Genomic DNA, 19,632 nt, shown 5'->3' with positions numbered 1-19,632 from the left:
TTTTCAGTTTTATTTATATTAATGTATCTATTTCTTCAAGGCCCATTGTAGATATGGTTACGTTCAAACACACTACTGCCTCAAACCTCATCTCCAATTTAAAGTCTGAAATTGCAGAAGCTAAAAAAAGGAAAGCACTAATGGAGGACGAGAATCAGAAGTTGCTTGCCAACAGAAAGGAGAAATCAAAAGAAGTAAGAGTAAGTACAGATGATGGAGTTAAATCAGTTGCTCATTGTCCCATTTGCATTAATGATGTATGTAAAAGAATATTGGAGAAGGAAACTCTTCTATCAGTCTTGCCTTCCATGACTCTTCAAGCTCACATCCAAGAATGATTTTCAATGTCATGAACTGTCAGTGCATTCTCAGAATACACTACCCAACATAATGAATCTCCAGTAGTTTGCAGATGCATGTCAGGTATGAGGGTTCAGTTTGTTGAGTCCTCCACATTTGGAAGAGGTAAGTGTGGGTGGATAAGGGCCACAAGCAGCATGTCTGGTGCAGGATGATCAACTAATCATCTCTTTTAAGATTATCTCTTTCTTTTAAATTCTGGACAAAACTATGTTCAATTTTCTATGATGTCACTTTATATGTCTGTACTGCTGCAGCTTTGTAATTTGCCCACAGTGAGGCATTTAACGTTGTCAAACAAGCTTCCTATGCACTGACTGATGTACTGTAGTTTCATATTTGTGATCTTTTGGAGATAAACCAACCGTGTTGATCCTCTGTGGTGATATATATATATGTTCATTTTGTCAACTGAACATCTGGTGGATGTTATCATTTTGTAGTAACAATAGTTTTTATCAGAAGATAGAGACAAAAAGCTGGAGTAACTCAGCGGGTCAGACAGCATCTCTGGAGAAAAGAAATAGGTGACGTTTTGGGTCGAGACCCTTCTTCAGACTTTTTGTCTTGTTTTGCTATTTTTATATGGAAATCTTGTAAATAAAAAGTTACCATCATTTTGAGTATTCAGGCTTAGCAGAAATCGCCTCTTTTAACCACAGTTAACATCTATCTGTCATTGACAGTTTGCTACCCTTTTGCAATATAGCAGCAGTGAAATTGCAGCATATCATGTTGTACATGAGCACACAGGAATACAGGGTAGTTTGTATTGTAACATGTTCCTGGTATGGGGCAAAATACTGAAGGTGATGTTTAAGGGAGATGAACAATCTGAATGGGGATTTTCCCTCTGTTGTATTTAGATTGGGTATAACGATATTATTGGATAGGACAAGCCATGCATTTAAGCCTAACTAATATTTTATTTATTCATAGATAATTTGCTCAGTTGCCATATAAAGAAGAATTTAACAATTAACTTTTTTGTATTAAACTAATTTGACACCTGTATTTATATATTTGGGAATAAGGCTCTGATGATATGTTTTGCTTTTCATCTTACCTGGGTTATTGTATTGGAGGAAAACACTTGACATGAAGCTCATATTGGTGGGCACTGATTATTCATCCATTGGGAGTGTAGGGAATGAGCAAATCGTGATGAATGCTTTTGGAGGTAAATACTGTAACACATGTCCTCTGCTAAATGGCTGAATGTGGGCTAAACATTCCCATGGAAGAAATGCCTCTTGCCACCATTATCAGAAAGGTTATTTTGTTCTTGCCTTAAATGCATCTTAAAAGTACTTTCTGTTATAGCAATTAGCAGATGCCTATTTTGGGCAAAGTGGCAGCTGCAGTAAGCCTATTTCCTTATCTACGGGTTCCTGCCAGAAACAGATACAGACATACAGACAAGCTGCGTTGTGGTAGGGGGTCTCAGTGTGTGTGAGGGAGATACATTACCACTTTCAAGTAGACTTTCCAACAAGCTCCCTAGTACTCTCAGGATCTCATTCTATATACCTATTAATATACTTAATTGGCTTGCCCCATCAAAGTAAAAAAACTCGCGTGAGTCACCTACATCAGCAACCAAATACAATCCTCTTCAGGAAACTGGCATCAATGTTGTTTTTCTTCCTTCCTGCCTCTGTCTTCCCCATTATTTTGTACAGTGTGCCAAAACCCAACTGGTGCTGCAAGTGTGAACTTGAGTGATAGTAGGTTGCATTGATAACACCATTTGTCCTTGTGTTTGCCTGGCCAGGTTGCATTTTTGGATAAGTCAGGTAAAATTGTGTTTTGGGGAGAGGTTTAAGGGGGAGACAGAAATTAAGTATGCAAGCTTCAATAATCAAGTTCGGAAATCTATAGGAAAAAAGTACAACTGAGAAAGAATTGAGCTGTGAATAGTTGGATTAAGTATAACAGTACATTTTCAATGTTTTTAGGTGACATCCTGAATTATTATTATCTATATACTAATTCTCTTGTTCGCTTGTTCCTGAGACAATTTTAGGCCCAACTTACTCACCGTAGTCCCGTGGTCCAAAGGAAGAGCTTTCATTGAAATCGGTGTTATATTTTTAAAGTTACTCACATTTTAAAGTTTAAAAAAATGTGCATACGCACTTGGGGCTCCGTTGATCTGGTACTTACGTAAGATGGCCGCTGCAACCGCGCGTGCGCAGAACAAACACGTCCGCGCCTGCGCAGTTGGGGCCCACTGAGCAGGGCTCGGCCTTCTGACTCTTGGGGGTGGGAGAGCCAGGTTTGGTGCCGGGGGAAGCAGCCAGAACCTGGGCCTGGTCCTGGACGTGATCGGGTAACCGCGAGCCTGAGATGGGCCAAGGGAAAAGGCAGCAGCAGAGGCGATGAGGCCAGGCATTGGTGGAGGCCGAGGCCTGGGTCTGCCCCTTAGCCTGTCCTCGGATCCCCCGTCCCCCCTCCTTTCCCCGGCTGGCTCAACGCCTTCCCCTTGCCACCCAGAGTCCAGTGGCTCAGCAATAGTGGGAGAGCTGCTGCTGTCTACCACTGAACATCTCTGCATCGGGATGGGACAGGTCTCTTCCTCCCCCACCACCCGTGCTCCATCAATGGCGGCTGCCCGGGCCGGGAGGCAGGTTGCTACAGCAACCGCGGGTGCTACCAGGAGGGGGGAGGGAGGGAGGGGGAATAGAGGGGGATGGGGGTGAGGGGCGGGAGGGAGGGGTTGGAACGAGGGGGGGACGGAGGAGGAGAGGGAGGGAGGAGGGTAGGGGATGGGGGGAAGGGGAGGGTGGGGGAAGGAGAGGGGGACGGAGGAGGGGATGGAGGAAGGTGGGGGGCTGGGGGAGGGAGAGGGGGTTGGGGGAGGGTGGGGGAGGGGGGAGGGAGGGGTGGGAGAGAGGAGAGGGGAGGGGGGAGTGGAGCGGAGTGGGAGAGAGGAGAGGTGAGGGGGGAGTGGAGCGTTGTGGGGGAGGAGAGGGTGCTGCACCAATGCAGGAGAAGCAACCCGGAGGGAGAGGGGTGGGAGGGAGGGAGGGGGGAGAAGGGAGGGGGAAAATGGGGGGGGAGAGGGTGCTGCACCAATGCAGGAGTGGTTTGGGCCCAACGGGTCCACTTTGTCTAGTACCTCAATAAAATGTGTTTCAATGATAAGTAAAATTAGGGGATCAAGCAGTTTGTTGTTGTTTCTAGTTACACATCGCCCCATCTATTGAAATTGCTAATGAGTCGTATTAACTGAAAATCATAGAATGTAATTTGATGACATTGCTATTATAGATGAATAATTAGCGGAGCATTCAAATTATGAGATAAGGGTGCAAGAGTGAATGCAGTACAGTGAAAGGTGATGATGATGATACTTTATTGTCACTTGTACCTCGGTTCAGTAAAATTCTTTGTGCATAAAAAGTACACAAAAGTACACAGAAGAGTCACCCCAAAGGTGCCGACAAAGTTACAAAAGGTACTTATCCTTTCTTTGATAGGTAATATGTTAGAGGTTATGCACGGTAGCGCAGCGGTAGAGTTGCTGCTTTACAGCGAATGCAGCGCCGGAGACTCAGGTTCGATCCTGACTACGGGTGCTGCACTGTAAGGAGTTTGTACGTCCTCCCCGTGACCTGCGTGGGTTTTCTCCGAGATCTTCGGTTTCCTCCCACACTCCAAAGACGTACAGGTATGTAGGTTAATTGGCTGGGTAAATGTAAAAAAATAATAATAATTGTCCCTAGTGGGTGTAGGATAGTGTTAATGTACGGGGATCGCTGGGCGGCACGGACTTGGAGGGCCGAAAAGGCCTGTTTCCGGCTGTATATATATGATATGATGATATGATATGAAAGTTAAAAATGAGTTCTGATTAATAAGGATTGATCATCAGAACAATGTGGTGAACAGGAATGTCTGAGATTTGAAGTGTTACAGTGGGATATTGTATTTGATGACACTTACATTGACCCTCACAACTCCGTTTGAGGAATTGCACCCAATCCTTATGGGTTGCAGTGCTGGTGTTTACCTCCAAGGCTATTGCTTGCTAAAGCCTGTGGGCATTCTGGTTTCTCAAGGATAGACTGTATCTCTCTGTCTCCTCAGGACGCATATTATTGAGTCTGAAAATGTTTGGTGCCCATTTTCTCCCATATTGGAATATCCTTTAGATTAGCTTGAATTCCAGAAGCGATTTTGAGTCTTCGAACACAGAAACAGGCCCTTCGACCCAACTCATCCATGCTAACCAATGCTCCATCTAAGCTAGTCCCATTTGCCTGTATTTGGCCCACATCCCTCGAAACCTTTACTGACCATGTACCTATCCAACCTTCTTTGAAATGCTGTTATAGTATCTGCCTCAACTACCTTCTCTGGCAGTTTGTTCCATGGACCGAAGCCCTCTGAGTGAAAATGTTGCCCCTCAGGTTTATATTAAATCTTGCCTCTCTCCCCTTAAACCTATATCCTCAGGTTCTTAATTCCTCTACCCTGGGTAAAAGATTCAGCCTTCCTCCTATCTTTTCCCCTCATGATGGTTATGTACCTCTAAAAGATCACTCTTCGGCCTCCTGCGCTTCAAGGAATAAAGCCCCAGTATGCCAACCTCTCCTTGTAGCTCAGCTGCTCAAGTCCTGGCAACATCCTTTTAAATCCCCTCTGCACTTTTTCCAGCTTAATGACTTACTTCAGCCAACATGCACCTTCCTTCAAAGTGCTGGCCACCTTTAACTGATGCTAGCCACTCGTCAGGTAGAAATGTGCAACTTATTTGTTCATCATTTTCAGTTTTGAGAATAACAAATCATTCCCACAGATGTGAGATGGCATTAAGTAGTTTTGTGTCCCATGAACCTGAGTTATTTAACTATCAATGAAATGGTATTGAACAAGAAGCCTGAGGTGGAGCATAAGCGAAGGGACAGACCGATGTGACCAAATTATTTGTTTCTGTTCTGTAAATTATGTATAATTCTACGTAATTGCAAAACTGCAGCAATTTACCTTTATTTCTTTATTAATATAATAGAAGCAATGTGGGGGGCAGGAGAGAGTGGGGGTGGGGAGGAGGGGAAAGGTGGGGGGAGGGAGGGGAAAGTGGGGGTGGGGGGAGCGAGGGAGGTGGTGGTCAGGAGAGGTGGAGGGGGGAATAGGGCTCACTCAGTGATGACACCCTCTCCCCTTCCCTGTCCCCCCTCTACGAGGAATGGGCCCAACGGGTCCACTTGGTCTAGTTTATATATAAAACAACAACCTTTTTTCCATTTCCTGCTCTGCTGCTCCCCTGAAGGATTAAGCTGTTCCAGCACCATCTCCTTCTTGCGATCATAGAGATGAGAGAGAGAGAGAGGCTCCCCTGAAGGATTAAGCTGTTCCAGCACCATCTCCTTCTTGCGATCATAGAGATGAGAGAGAGAGAGAGAGAGAGAGAGAGAGAGAGAGAGAGAGAGAGAGAGAGAGAGAGAGAGAGGAGGGAGGGAGGGAGGGAGGGAGGGAGGGAGGGAGGGAGGGAGGGAGGGAGGGAGGGAGAGAGAGAGAGAGAGAGAGAGAGAGAGAGAGAGAGAGAGAGAGAGAGAGAGAGAGAGAGAGAGAGGCTATTCATTGAATATCACAGTTGAGCAAGTGTTGCTTACACTCAAGTATTTTTTCTCTGTGGATCACAGATCAGAGATCTGGAGCAGATAACTCAATTATTTTTCTCTTTGTTGATCCAGTAGCATTGAAGGTAGAGGCAGAAGCACCTTCTGCTGCTCCAGAGGAATTTGTTTACCCCTATTCTAGGAAATGAACTTGGACTTGATCTGGTCGATGTAGTGGATGATAAATTTACTCACTAAATCAGAAGAATTGTTCAGCATTGGGTTTGTTTTATAATTTACCTCTGTTGCTCACTTGTTATTGCCCAATAACAATGAGCTATAAAGAGTAGTATCATGAGCCATCAGGCCCATCGGCCCACCATGTCCATGCTGCCAAGTTGGCATATTGAGCTAATCCCATTTGCTTCATAATCCTCCAAACCCATCCATCCATATATTTGTCCAATTGAATAGAATAGGATTACCCATTTAAAGTTTCTAGATTGTCAATAATCACCCCTTGTCCTTTGCTCACTTTAGACAAGTGATAAATATGAGGTGATTAATGATATGATTTAGATTCTCAGGTGGAAGTAGCATTCATAAAGAGTAGATTTGGGGAAACTGTTGACTATGATATGTCAAAATGCGCTCACTGACATTTGTGCAACATGATTTTATTCCTGCACCGTTATGTGTGTGACTATGAGATTATATAGGTCAATTTCCAATAGAATTTGGTAAAGAAATAGTGTTTCATACAATGCAATACAATACAATATATCTTTATTGTTATTGTACAGGGGTACAATGAGATTGGGAATGCACCTCCCATACAATGCAATAATTTAATTAATTTAAACAACAACAACCCAATGAGACAAATTGTAACAGTTTTAAGACAGAATAAAGTGCAAGTAGATCTGTGCGTTTTGACCATCCGGCTCAGCAGGACCGGTTCATAGCAGCTATAGCCCTGGGGATGAAGCTGTTCCTGAGTCTGGAGGTGTGGGCGTAGAAGGCCTTGTATCGTCTGCCCGATGGAAGGAGTTCGAACAGACTGTTGCAGGGGTGTGAAGAGTCTTTGTGGATGCTGGTGGCTTTTCTGAGGCATCGTGTGTTGTAGATGCCCTCCAAGGCTGGTAGCTGTGTTCCGATGGTCCTCTGAGCTCTATGGACTACCCGCTGAAGAGCTTTCCTTTCTGCCTCCGTGTAGCTGAGGTACCACACAGGGATGCCATGTGTTAGGATGCTCTCTATGGTGCAGCGGTAGAATGTCGTCAGCAGCTGTTGGGGTAGACCAGACTTCTTCAGTGTTCTTAGGTAGCACAGTCTTTGCTGTGCCTTCGTGACCAGCGCAGCAGTGTTATTGGACCATGTTAGGTCCTCCGAAATGTGAGTGCCCAGAAACTTGAAGCTAGACACTCTCTCCACACTGTCCCCGTTGATAAAGATCGGGGCGTATTCCCCGTTATGTGACCTACGGAAGTTGTTGATCAACTCCTTGGTCTTTGTGGTATTGAGGGACAGGTTGTTATCAGAGCACCAGTCTGCCAGGTTCTGCACCTCCGCTCTGTATTTTGTTTCATCACCGTTGGTGATCAGCCCGATCACGTTGTGTCGTCTGCAAACTTGCCAATGGTGTTGGTGTCGAATGCAGGAACACAGTTTTGTGTGAAGAGGGAGTAGAGCATGGGGCTCAGAACACAGCCCTGTTGTGTGCCGGTACTCAGGGTGATAGTGGAGGACAGGTGCAAGCCCATTCTCACTGCCTGCGGTCGCTCCAGCAGGAAGTCCAGGATCCAGTCACATAATGACGAGCTGAGGCCTAGCTGGTGGAGTTTGGTGATGAGCTTGGTGGTGAGCAAGGACAGTGTGAAGAGCCAGAGAGATGGCGTACTCTGTGGATCTATTTGCCCTGTATGCAAATTGATGTGGGTCCAGTGAGTCAGGGATGCTGGATTTGATGTGTGAGAGGACCAGCCTTTCAATGCACTTCATGACTATCGGAGTTAGGGCAACCGGACGGTAGTCGTTCAGGTTGGTGATCTTTGCTTTTTTCGGCACCGGCACTATGATAGCCGACTTCAGGCACTTGGCAACCGTAGCCAGAGATAGTGACAGGTTAAAGATCCTGGTGAATACCTCAGCCAACTGTTCAGCACAATCCTTAAGTACCCTTCCTTGAACTCCATCCGGGCCTGCAGCCTTGCGTGGGTTGACCCTTTGCAGAGCGCGTTGTACCTCCTGTGTGCTCAGTTGCAAGACCAGTCCCTCCGCCTCGGCTGGGGTTCTTCCACTCAAGGTGGTGTTGACAGTTTCGAAGCGGGCAAAAAAGGTGTTTGGCTCGTTGGTTAGTGTCATATCGCTGTGGGGGCACGCAGGGCTACTCTTGTAGCCAGTCATGTCCCTGACACCCTGCCACATGCTTCTGGTGTCGGTGGTGTTGAAGTGGTCTTCCACCCGTTGCCTGTGGGTGTCTTTGGCCCTTTTAATACCTCTGTTCAGGTTTGATCTGGCAACACTGTATGCTGAAGTGTCACCAGATTTAAAGGCATTGTTGCGTGCCCTCAGCAGGTTCTGTACCTCCTTATTCATCCAGGGTTTCCGGTTTGGGAACATCTTTATTTCCTTGTCCTCCATGACATTCTCCACACAGCAGTTGATGTAGGAGAGCACAGTGGATGTGTATTCCTCCAAGTCTACCTCTGAACCGCAGATCGCCTGCTGTGCAAACAGGTCCCAGTCGGTGCGATCAAAGCAGTCCTGGAGTTGTAGGGTGGCATCCTCCGGCCATATTTTGACCGTCTTTATTGTAGGTTTGGTCTTGCGGATGAGGGGTTTGTATGCGGGCAGTAGAAGCAGTGAGAGGTGATCGGATTGTCCCAGGGGTGGGCAGGGGAGAGCTCTGTCGGCGTCCTTTATGTTGGTATACACCTTGTTCAGTGTGTTTGAGCCCCTGGTAGGGCACTGCACATGCTGGTGGAATTTGTGGAGCGCGGCTCGTAGGTCGACCTGATTAAAGTCCCCGGCAACAATGAAGGCACCGTTGGGGTGGGCATCCTGCTGCTTGCTGATGGCCGAGTGCAGCTGTGCTAGCGCTAGGTTTGCATTAGCCTGTGGGGGAATGTATGCGGCCATGATGATGACCACAGTAAACTCCCGCGGCAGATAGAACGGCCTACCTTTGAGCAGTAGGTACTCCAGGTCTGGGGAACAGTAGCTCTCTATTGCGGAGTGGTTGGTGCACCAGTCATTGTTAATGTAGATACAGAGCCCTCCGCCCTTACTCTTCTATCGGCCCGATGTAGTGACCGGTACGTTAGCTCCACAGCCCCGTCGAGAACCAGCGCGTTGAGCCACGTCTCCGTGAAGATCAGTGTGCAGCAGTCTTTCAGGGATCGCTGGGTGTTGATCCATAGCCTTACCTCATCCAGCTTGTTGGAGAGTGACCGGACATTGGCGAGAAAGATGCTTGGTAGGGATGGTCTTTGTGGGGCCCTCCGTAGCCTGGCCTGCACCCCCGCTCTCCGGCCACTTTTTTGCTTCCTCCCTGCACTGTCTCCGTCTCCATCCCCCCGGTGTGGTGGTCCAGGGGCCTGTTCTACCGAGCTCCGTCGGGACATTGGTGAGGGTTTTGTGGTACTCACCAGCCAGTCTCTCGCAGCCGCGTCCGATGTTGAGCAGCTCCGTGCGGCTCCATGTGCGGTCCACATTCCGGGAGCTGTAGTGCCTTGGGGGACGCTCTGCCGCTGCCGTTGGCCCTGCCGTTGGCCCTGCCGTTGGCGCTGCCGCTGCTGTTGGCCCTGCCGCTGCCGCTGCCGTTGGACCTGCCGCTGCCGTTGCCGTTGGACCTGCCGTTGCCGTTGGACCTGCCGCTGCTGTTGCCGCTGGGTCCAAACTCACCGCCACGGGCTCCGACTGGATTCCGGTGCAGGTAAGGTTTTTCCCACCGCTGCTGGGCTGCTCCGTGCGTGGTTTGCAGCGCTTTGGAGAGCGCAATGTTGCTGTGTCCGGACGTGCTGCCGCCCGCACCGTCGGGATTTCAGTGCCGGTGCTGGATTTCTTCGTGATGTAGGTAAGTTCTTTACTTTTTCTGGGTGTACTTTCTTCGGTTTTCTCGCAGCTGCGTTCGGTGCTGGGCTGCTCCGGATTGCATCGGATGGGGGATCTGGCCCCATAGCAGAAGCGTCCACGTCGCGGGGCTGGAAACTGGAAGTGTCCTGAGCTAATTCTGCTTCCACCATTGTCTACTGTACAAGTGATGGCTCCCATTGATTGTCGGCGGAAGCTTGCGTTCTTTTCAGGACGGACGATGACAAGGATGTAACATTTGAAACATAGATGATGGACACAAAAGAAGAAGAAGATTTCCCATCTAATGCAGAAATACAGCATTTTTATGGGAAGAATATTTAAAAAACTCTAGAAAATATGTATCTCTTCTTTATTCATCCACTTCCTCAATCTTGTATTATTTTCACATTTTATCGTTCCCAGAAAAAGCAGATGGTTGAGCTCATATAATATATATGGACGAGCCATAATTGATTCATAAAGAAACATGCTTGAATAATGCATGACAGTCTTTTTTCTTTTTCTTCAAAAGAATTTGACTTAACTAGTGAAGCACACTATTTAAAGAAAGCTGGAGTGTAACTTTCAATCACTGTTAAGATTTGAGGACTTCCAGTCAAATTCAATTTTGTAATATGATAGCAGTCATTATATTTCCTATTGCTGTAGAACTGAGTTAATTCATGAAATTAGTCCAATATCACAGCATTTAATGCGATTTTGATAGTTCTCTGCATTTGTGCGCATGTACAATAATGTTTTAGCTTTTAAAGGGTTAGTAATGACATTCTTTTGTGAGGTAATAAATGTCTTTCTCTGTTTCTAGGCATAGACTGTGTCCATAGATACATATAAGCTGTAAACAGGGACAATATTAAACTGTGGTTGAGGAATAAATATCTTTATTTGCATCAGTAGAAAATCTCTGTTGCCTTATGGCATTTAGCTGTGGTGAGTGCCCTCCGCAAACCTGATAATGCCAGTGTCAGTGAGCCATGTGAGTTGTCTCCACAGGCTGTAAATTGGATCCCCTCAGTGACCAGTTAATGTTTTATATTTTCAATGCATGTTTTGCTTTCTCATGGCAACTAGAATACTTACCAACATAAAAATCTAACTTTTTTTGGGGTAATACTGTCATGTCAATTTTTTATAGTTAAAAAGGGTTTATTTAAATCAAGAAGCCTGCTAGTCTCAAACTCTGAATCTGAAAGATTACCAACAGCCACAGCTACTTGCTTGATGAGAGAGTCACATTGCTTATCTAATGTGGAAACTCCATGTGGTATATAGTTTCATTAAACGGTGATCAAGAATACATTAGTTCAAAAGATGAAGAGGCAGTGAAGCTCAATCCACCAGATATCTCTGTGCAACAACTTTAAATGGGTTATTGAAGTGCAAAAGATTTGAAAGTGAACAATTCTACAGCCAGAGGATGCTAATGCTAGAGTGTTATACTTGTGAAGAATTCTGCTCACCTTTTATGCGGATGGTTATATAACAGATTAGGGTACAATAGATATCTAGACTGTATTATATGAATGCAGTTATGTTATGCAAAATTGAAGAAATCTGCAAAATACAGAAAACACTTCTTGATGGCAATAACTGCGTTTTATTGCAGGTGTTCAATGTAAAGGGCATATCACTTGAAATTACATAAATTAATCCAATTGAGATTATTGTTGCCATGCTGTTGAATGTCAAGTTAAAACAAGTATAATTTACTTTCAACTTGTTATTTATCAAATTATTTAAAATATTAAAGATACAGATACTTGTAGACTATTTTTCAATATTAATTACCGGCAAATATTCATTAAAAAAATTGTTATAAGAACTGATGAAATAAATGTCACATTATTGAGGCACAGAGAATTTGTGTATTAACAAGTGGGACTCATATTTCTTGGAAAAAAAAAGGAAATTTTAATCTTGCCCCTATGGAAGTATAAAATACGTCCATAGTATTAACCTGGAAGTGATTAGTATCATATCTTTTCAGCCACTGCTTCATGTGAATAGTAAAAAAAATAAAAAATTTACAATAATTTTTCTATATATTTTTTCATAGACAATAGACAATAGACAATAGACAATAGATGCAGGAGTAGGCCATTCAGCCCTTCGAGCCAGCACCGCCATTCAATGCGATCATGGCTGATCACTCTCAATCAGTACCCCGTTCCTGCCTTTTCCCCATACCCCCTCACTCCGCTATCCTTAAGAGCTCTATCCAGCTCTCTCTTGAAAGCATCCAACGAACCGGCCTCCACTGCCTTCTGAGGCAGAGAATTCCACACCTTCACCACCCTCTGACTGAAAAAGTTCTTCCTCATCTCCGTTCTAAATGGCCTACCCCTTATTCTTAAACTGTGGCCCCTTGTTCTGGACTCCCCCAACATTGGGAACATGTTATCTGCCTCTAATGTGTCCAATCCCCTAATTATCTTATATGTTTCAATAAGATCCCCCCTCATCCTTCTAAATTCCAGTGTATACAAGCCCAATCGCTCCAGCCTTTCAACATACGACAGTCCCGCCATTCCGGGAATTAACCTAGTGAACCTACGCTGCACGCCCTCCATAGCAAGAATATCCTTCCTCAAATTTGGAGACCAAAACTGCACACAGTACTCCAGGTGCGGTCTCACCAGGGCCCGGTACAACTGTAGAAGGACCTCTTTGCTCCTATACTCAACTCCTCTTGTTACGAAGGCCAACATTCCATTGGCTTTCTTCACTGCCTGCTGTACCTGCATGCTTCCTTTCATTGACTGATGTACTAGGTCACCCAGATCTCGTTGAACTCCCCCTCCTCCTAACTTGACACCATTCAGATAATAATCTGCCTTTCTATTCTTACTTCCAAAGTGAATAACCTCACACTTATCTACATTAAACTGCATCTGCCATGTATCCGCCCACTCACACAACCTGTCTAAGTCACCCTGCAGCCTTATTGCATCTTCCTCACAATTCACACAACCCCCCAGCTTAGTATCATCTGCAAATTTGCTAATGGTACTTTTAATCCCTTCGTCTAAGTCATTAATGTATATCGTAAATAGCTGGGGTCCCAGCACCGAACCTTGCGGTACCCCACTGGTCACTGCCTGCCATTCCGAAAGGGACCCATTTATCCCCACTCTTTGCTTTCTGTCTGTCAACCAATTTTCTATCCATGTCAGTACCTTACCCCCAATACCATGTGCCCTAATTTTGCCCACTAATCTCCTATGTGGGACCTTGTCGAAGGCTTTCTGAAAGTCGAGGTACACCACATCCACTGACTCTCCCTTGTCAATTTTCCTAGTTACATCCTCAAAAAATTCCAGTAGATTTGTCAAGCATGATTTTCCCTTCGTAAATCCATGCTGACTCGGAATGATCCCGTTACTGCTATCCAAATGCTCAGCAATTTCGTCTTTTATAATTGACTCCAGCATCTTCCCCACCACTGATGTCAGACTAACTGGTCTATAATTACCCGTTTTCTCTCTCCCTCCTTTCTTAAAAAGTGGGATAACATTTGCTATCCTCCAATCCACAGGAACTGATCCTGAATCTATAGAACATTGAAAAATGATCTCCAATGCTTCCACTATTTCTAGAGCCACCTCCTTAAGTACTCTGGGATGCAGACCATCAGGCCCTGGGGATTTATCAGCCTTCAGTCCCATCAGTCTACCCAAAACCATTTCCTGCCTAATGTGGATTTCCTTCAGTTCCTCCATCACCCTAGGTTCTCCGGCCCCTAGAACATTTGGGAGATTGTGTGTATCTTCCTCAGTGAGCATTCTAGTTCCACAGTTGCAGTGCTGTGGGTTTGTATTTGGACAACACCAGAATTTGAGAGTCTTTAAGGGAGTGAATATAAAACATAGCACAAAAAGTAAGGAAATTTGTGTTTGGTAGATTATTTCTTTGTTGTAACAATGCTTCTTGGCAATAAATCTTATACCGTTGGAAAGCCTGTTTATTTCCCTTTTAAATGGTGCCACATTTGTAAGGAACATGCATTTGTGGGATGAGCAGCAGAGCTGAGTATATGGGTTGCGCCCATGAAAAATTTGCCAAATCTTGTCTGCCAATGCCAAACAGCTTATTCTGCTGTTGCTATTGACTCTTGTTTTGAGCTTCTGGTACCCCCAGGTGCTGACAATCAGGTGCCTGATTGGCACCTGATTGGCAGCATCTGTGAGCATGGGCCCTGCTACAGTGGTCAGTAGATGTCTGCTCCAAGAATCGGCATGCCACGTTTGACTGATCTGGATAGGGCCCGTGCGATAGGGCAACTTCAAGCTGGTGTTCCGCAAAACCAAGTTGCGGCATTATTTGGAGTGAGCCCTAGTACCATCTCCAAAGTGATGGCCAAGTTCCATATAACGGGGGATGTCAGAGACAGGCCGCGAAGTGGGCGTCCCAAGAAGACGACACCCGAAGAAGACCGTTTCCTCACCCTGTCAGCACTTAGGAACCGTAGGCTATCTTCTACAGATTTGCAGTCAAGGTTTGCAGGACGATATGGCCGACGGCTCTCTGCCCAGACAATTCGGAACAGACTGCACGCAGCCGATCTCCGGTCTCATAGGGCTGCCACGGGGCCTGCCATGACTGCCCTTCACCGTCAGGCCCGTTTGCGCTGGTGTCGGCAACACGTGCACTGGAACCTGAACATGTGGAGGAACGTTATGTTCAGCGATGAGTCCAGATTCTGCCTACGACAGTTGGATCATAGGGTCAAAGTGTAGAGAAGACGCGGAGAACGCTATGCTGATTGCTGCACCGATAGAGTAACATCTTTTGGTGGAGGCAGTGTGATGGTGTGGGGCGGCATCTCCCTCACTGGAAAAACGAGGCTTGTCATCATTGGAGGCAATCTCAATGCAGAGAGATATCGAGATGAGATTCTGCAACCAGTGGCAATCCCATATATCCACAGTGGGACCGAACTCTATCCTCCAAGATGACAATGCTCGCCCCCACAGAGCAGGGTTTCTCAGAGACTACCTCCAGAATTTGGGAGTGGAGAGGATGGAATGGCCTGCCAGCAGTCCTGACCTCAACCCCATTGAACACTTGTGGGATCAGCTTGGGCGTGCTGTTCGTGCCAGAGTGACCAACACAACCACGTTGGCTGACTTGCGAAAAAAAATGCTGGTTGAAGAATGGGATGCCATCCCACAACAGTGTGTGACCAGGCTGGTGACCAGCATGAGGAGGAGGTGCCAGGCTGTTGTGGCTGTGTATGGTTCTTCCACACGCTACTGAGGCTCCTGTTTATTAAATGAATAAATTGTTAAATTGCCAATATGTCTTGTTTCTTCAGACTTCAATCATCCAATCCACCAAACAACACCGAACAAGAGTCAATGGCAGAATAAGCTGTTTGGCATTGGCAGAGATGATTTGGCAGATTTTTCATGGGCGCAACCCACATACTCAGCTCTGCTGCTCATCCCACAAATGCATGTTCCTTACAAATGTGGCACCATTTAAAAGGGAAATAAACAGGCTTTCCAACGGTATAAGATTTATTGCCAAGAAGCATTGTTACAACAAAGAAATAATCTACCAAACACAAATTTCCTTACTTTTTGTGCTATGTTTATAAACATTAAAAATATCCCTCACAGCTGCTTTATTGTTCCATAATAGATTTCATCCTTGGCCTCAACTTCACTTTATTTCCTGTATTCCTTGAGTCCCTCAAGTTCCAATAATCTATCTCTGCCATATTTAATGACTCCAAATTTGCAGATCTTTGAGATGGAAAATTCCACAGATTCAACAGAACCCCTTTAAAGACGAAATTCATCCTCATGAACCATATCTGCAAAGTAATAGCAGATCAGCATCATTGTCATTACTGCCATCAATTTATATGCCATTTTGCGAGGAAATTTGAGTTATCAGCAGCATTTCTATTGTAGTATACTTACATTGGCAAAGTAATGGAGGTTCTATGCTTGGTGATAAATTGGCTCCATTCAAATCTCCTTAAATTCATCATTATCGATTCTAAACATTTTCAGGAACTGCAAAGGTGTTATTACCTAACTATACAGCTAATCAGTGAAAATAATGATTGTGAACACACAATACCTAGGGAGCAGCCATGACTCGTGCAAAAGGGAATTCTTGACTCATTCAAAAGAACACTTTGAACAGATGATTCCATGTGTGAGTTTGACATTTGATTTCAGATCTGAGAACATGAGCTTGAAAATACACCAGAAAATGCTGGAAACACCCAGCAGTTTGGGTAGCATCTGTGGAAAGAAGAGTTAACTTAAATTGAAGACCGTTTATCATTGATGAAGTCTCTTTGTTTTAACCTGATCTCTTTCAGCATTCTGCTTTGCGATTTTCTTTTCCCATCCCAAAACTATTCCTCATCCAAATGAACCCAGGTCTACCCTGTACCTTTCAATATTAAAGCAGCTACATATGTTTCTAATTTTATAGAAACATAAAATTCTTTAAAGGATTGGACAGGCAAGATGCAGGAAAAATATTCCTGATGTTGGGGGAGTCCAAAACCAGGGGTCAATGTTTCAGAATAAGGGGTAGGCCATTTAGGACTGAGATGAGGAAAAACCTTTTCACTTGGAGAGTTGTGAATCTGTGTAATTCTCTGCCACACAAGGCATTGAAGGCCAATTCACTGGATGTTTTCAAGAAAGAGTTAGATTTAACTCTAAGGACTAAAGGAATCAAGGATATGGGGCAAAAGCAGGAACGGGGTACTAATTTTAGATGATCAGCCATGATCATATTGAATGGCGGTGCTGGCATGAAGGGCCGAATGGCCTGATCCTTCACTTATTTTTCTATGTTTCTTCACCTCAGTTCCACCAATTCAGCTTTCTAGATGGGGGAAGAACTCGCCTCCTCCTGATGCATGCATCTGATACTCAAGCAGCATATTTTACTTTGAAGAGTGAGTCTCCGAAGATCTGGTGCTCCAAGGATTGGAGGGTGACAGCTATTTAGCCATCGTTCCCCACTATCAAATCCCATTCTTAATACTAATTTCTCTGTCACTGTGAAGGTAAAGGTCAGCAGAAGTAGGGAATTGTGTGGCTGATCTAACTATGTATATTCAAGATAGAGGTTGATAGAGGTTGATAGAGGTTAATAGATTAAAGTACAGGGGGTTAGTGCAGGAAAGTGGTGTTGAAATAAAAGATCAGCCATGATCTTACTGAATCGTGGAGCAGACTCAGGGAGCCAAACAGCCGACTCCAGCCTCAAATTTTTATGTTGTGTAAGTGAAATACAAAGTGAGCAACAAATAATTTTATTGTACCTAGGTACATGTGACAATAAAGTATCATTGAATATTATCACAACCTCATATTTCCACATTGGTATTATATTTTTAACTCGTCCCTGGCTGTCAATTGCAAAATAGAGTAGCACAGTGGTGCAGCTGCTGCCTCACAGTGCCAGAGACCTGGTTTTGATCCTGACCTCGTATGCTGTCTGTGTGGAGTAAGCATGTATTTCCTGTGCCTGTGTGTGTTTCCTCTGAGCCCTCAGGTTTCCTTCCACATCCCTAAGATGTACGGCTTTGTATGTTAATTGTCCCAAGAGTGTGGGGATATGGAGGAGAAAGTGGAATAACATTGAATTAGTGTGAACCTGCAGTCAATAGTCGGTGTGGACCCAGCGGGCTGAAGGGCTTCTTTCCATATTGCATCTTTAAAACATTTTTTTTTTAAATCTAGTCATTAACCTATTATAGGACATCCTGATTTAATTTCCTCGTTTCTTCAATATGTGTTACATTTTCATCCATCTTGTCCTCTCTTGCAGCTGTAACAGCAGTAGATTGATGTTGCTGCACCTGCGACCAATTACTTTCAAGTATTTCCCACATTCCACCTAATACATTGATTTCACATCCGATCCCACCCACATTTTCCAAATCCGTTAACGATGATTTGATTCTAAGAGGATGAAGTAATTTTTAAATGTCATGACTTGCCCATGATAAATTGCTGCAATACATTAGCTGTGCTGTTGCATTTGGACTGCAGCAGGTTCGTGGTAGAAGTGGCATGCTTTATTATTTGGTTACCCGTCAGCTGCATCATAGGAGATCTTCTAGTATTTCTTTAAATTGGTTATTTCTCAATCTGTTCATTAAGTTGGAAGCTATTAGCTTGGTTTGTAAATTCTTCTATCCACAAGCTGTTCAATGGTTTTACGACATAGCAGTCATTAAGAGGTGATCATCTACATTTTGAATGGAAGTGATTTTTTGGCCACAGAGATTTGTTTAAACAGTTTTAAGAAAAAAGAATCAACTTTTTGCTCTACTAGTGATTGCAACAAACAGGATTTTTTCCCCTGGTGGAATTAGATCTAAATCAAGTTTAATTATATTTCCAATTCTGTTGTGTTTGAAGGGTAAACTGCAACAAACTCCAATATCAAAGGATTCATCTACAGTGCCCTCCATAATATTTGGGACAAAGACCCTTCATTTATTTATTTGCCACTGTACTCTACAATTTGAGATTTGTAACAGAAAGAATCACATGTGGTTAAAGTGCACATTGTCAGATTTTAATAAAGGCCATTTTCATATATTTTGGTTTCACCATGTAGAAATTACAGACCCCCATTTCAGGGCACCATACTGTTTGGGACACAGTAATGTCATGTAAATGAAAGTAGTCATGTTTAGTATTTTGTTGCATATCCTTTGCATGCAATGACTGCTTGAAGTCTGCGATTCATGAACATCACCAGTTGCTGGGTGTCTTCTCTGGTGATGCTCTGCCAGGCCTGTATTGCAGCCATCTTTAGTTTATACTTGTTTTGGGGGCTAGTCCCCTTCAGTTTTCTCTTCAGCATTTAAAAGGCTAGTCTCCTTCATTGATGTCTCTTTCTCCTGCCTCCAAAACTTTTCGTCTTCTTAGCCTTTTACCCTCTCTTGACCTTTTCATTTCTAACTGCTGATGCAACATCACTTGCCTTAACCTCCACGCTCCTCATGCACAGCCCTCTGCACCAATCCCAACCTCATTAGTCAAGAGTGTCTTATTGTCATGCCCAAGATAGAACAATGAAATTCTTACTTGCTGCAGCACAACAGAATATGTAAACATCATACACTGCAAACAATATAGTAAACGAGAGAGAAAAAGGTTCAGTGTGTATAAATACACAGGCTCACAAGTACACACACACACACACACACACACACACACACACACACACACACACACACACACACACACACACACACACACACACACACACACACACACACACACACACACACACACACACACACACACACACACACATATATATATAAAGTTGGACCCAAGCCACTCCTGCAGTGATGCAGTGCTCATTCCTCCCCTCCCCCTCCCCTCTCCCCCTCCCTCCCCCTCCCTCCCTCTCCCTATGCCCCTCCCCTCTCCCGCCCCCCCTCTCCCTCCCTCTCTCCGTCCCCCTCTCCCTCCCCTCTTTCCATCTCCCTCTCCCTCCCCCCTCTCCCTCCCCCTCACTCCCCCTCTCCCTCCCCCTCCCGCTCCCTCTCCCTCCCTCCCTCTCCCTCCGCCCCTCTCCCTCCGCCCCTCTCCCTCCGCCCCTCTCCCTC

At 44.8% G+C, this 19,632-nt stretch overlaps 1 protein-coding gene across 5 annotated transcripts in view; it reads left to right on the top strand.

Moving 5' to 3' along the window:
- ccdc178 (coiled-coil domain containing 178) overlaps positions 1-19,632 on the top strand; it is a 209,725-nt gene that overhangs the window by 100,144 nt on the left and 89,949 nt on the right. For all 5 annotated transcript variants that reach the window (XM_078397335.1, XM_078397332.1, XM_078397333.1 and 2 more), the window contains one exon: positions 41-200. In XM_078397335.1, the coding sequence (XP_078253461.1) occupies positions 41-200 (160 nt within the window). The remainder of the gene's footprint in view (positions 1-40; positions 201-19,632) is intronic.

Source organism: Rhinoraja longicauda, chromosome 4 (genome assembly GCF_053455715.1).
Source record: "Rhinoraja longicauda isolate Sanriku21f chromosome 4, sRhiLon1.1, whole genome shotgun sequence".
Taxonomy (NCBI): Eukaryota; Metazoa; Chordata; class Chondrichthyes; order Rajiformes; family Arhynchobatidae; genus Rhinoraja; species Rhinoraja longicauda.
This window is presented reverse-complemented; position numbering and strand designations above follow the sequence as displayed.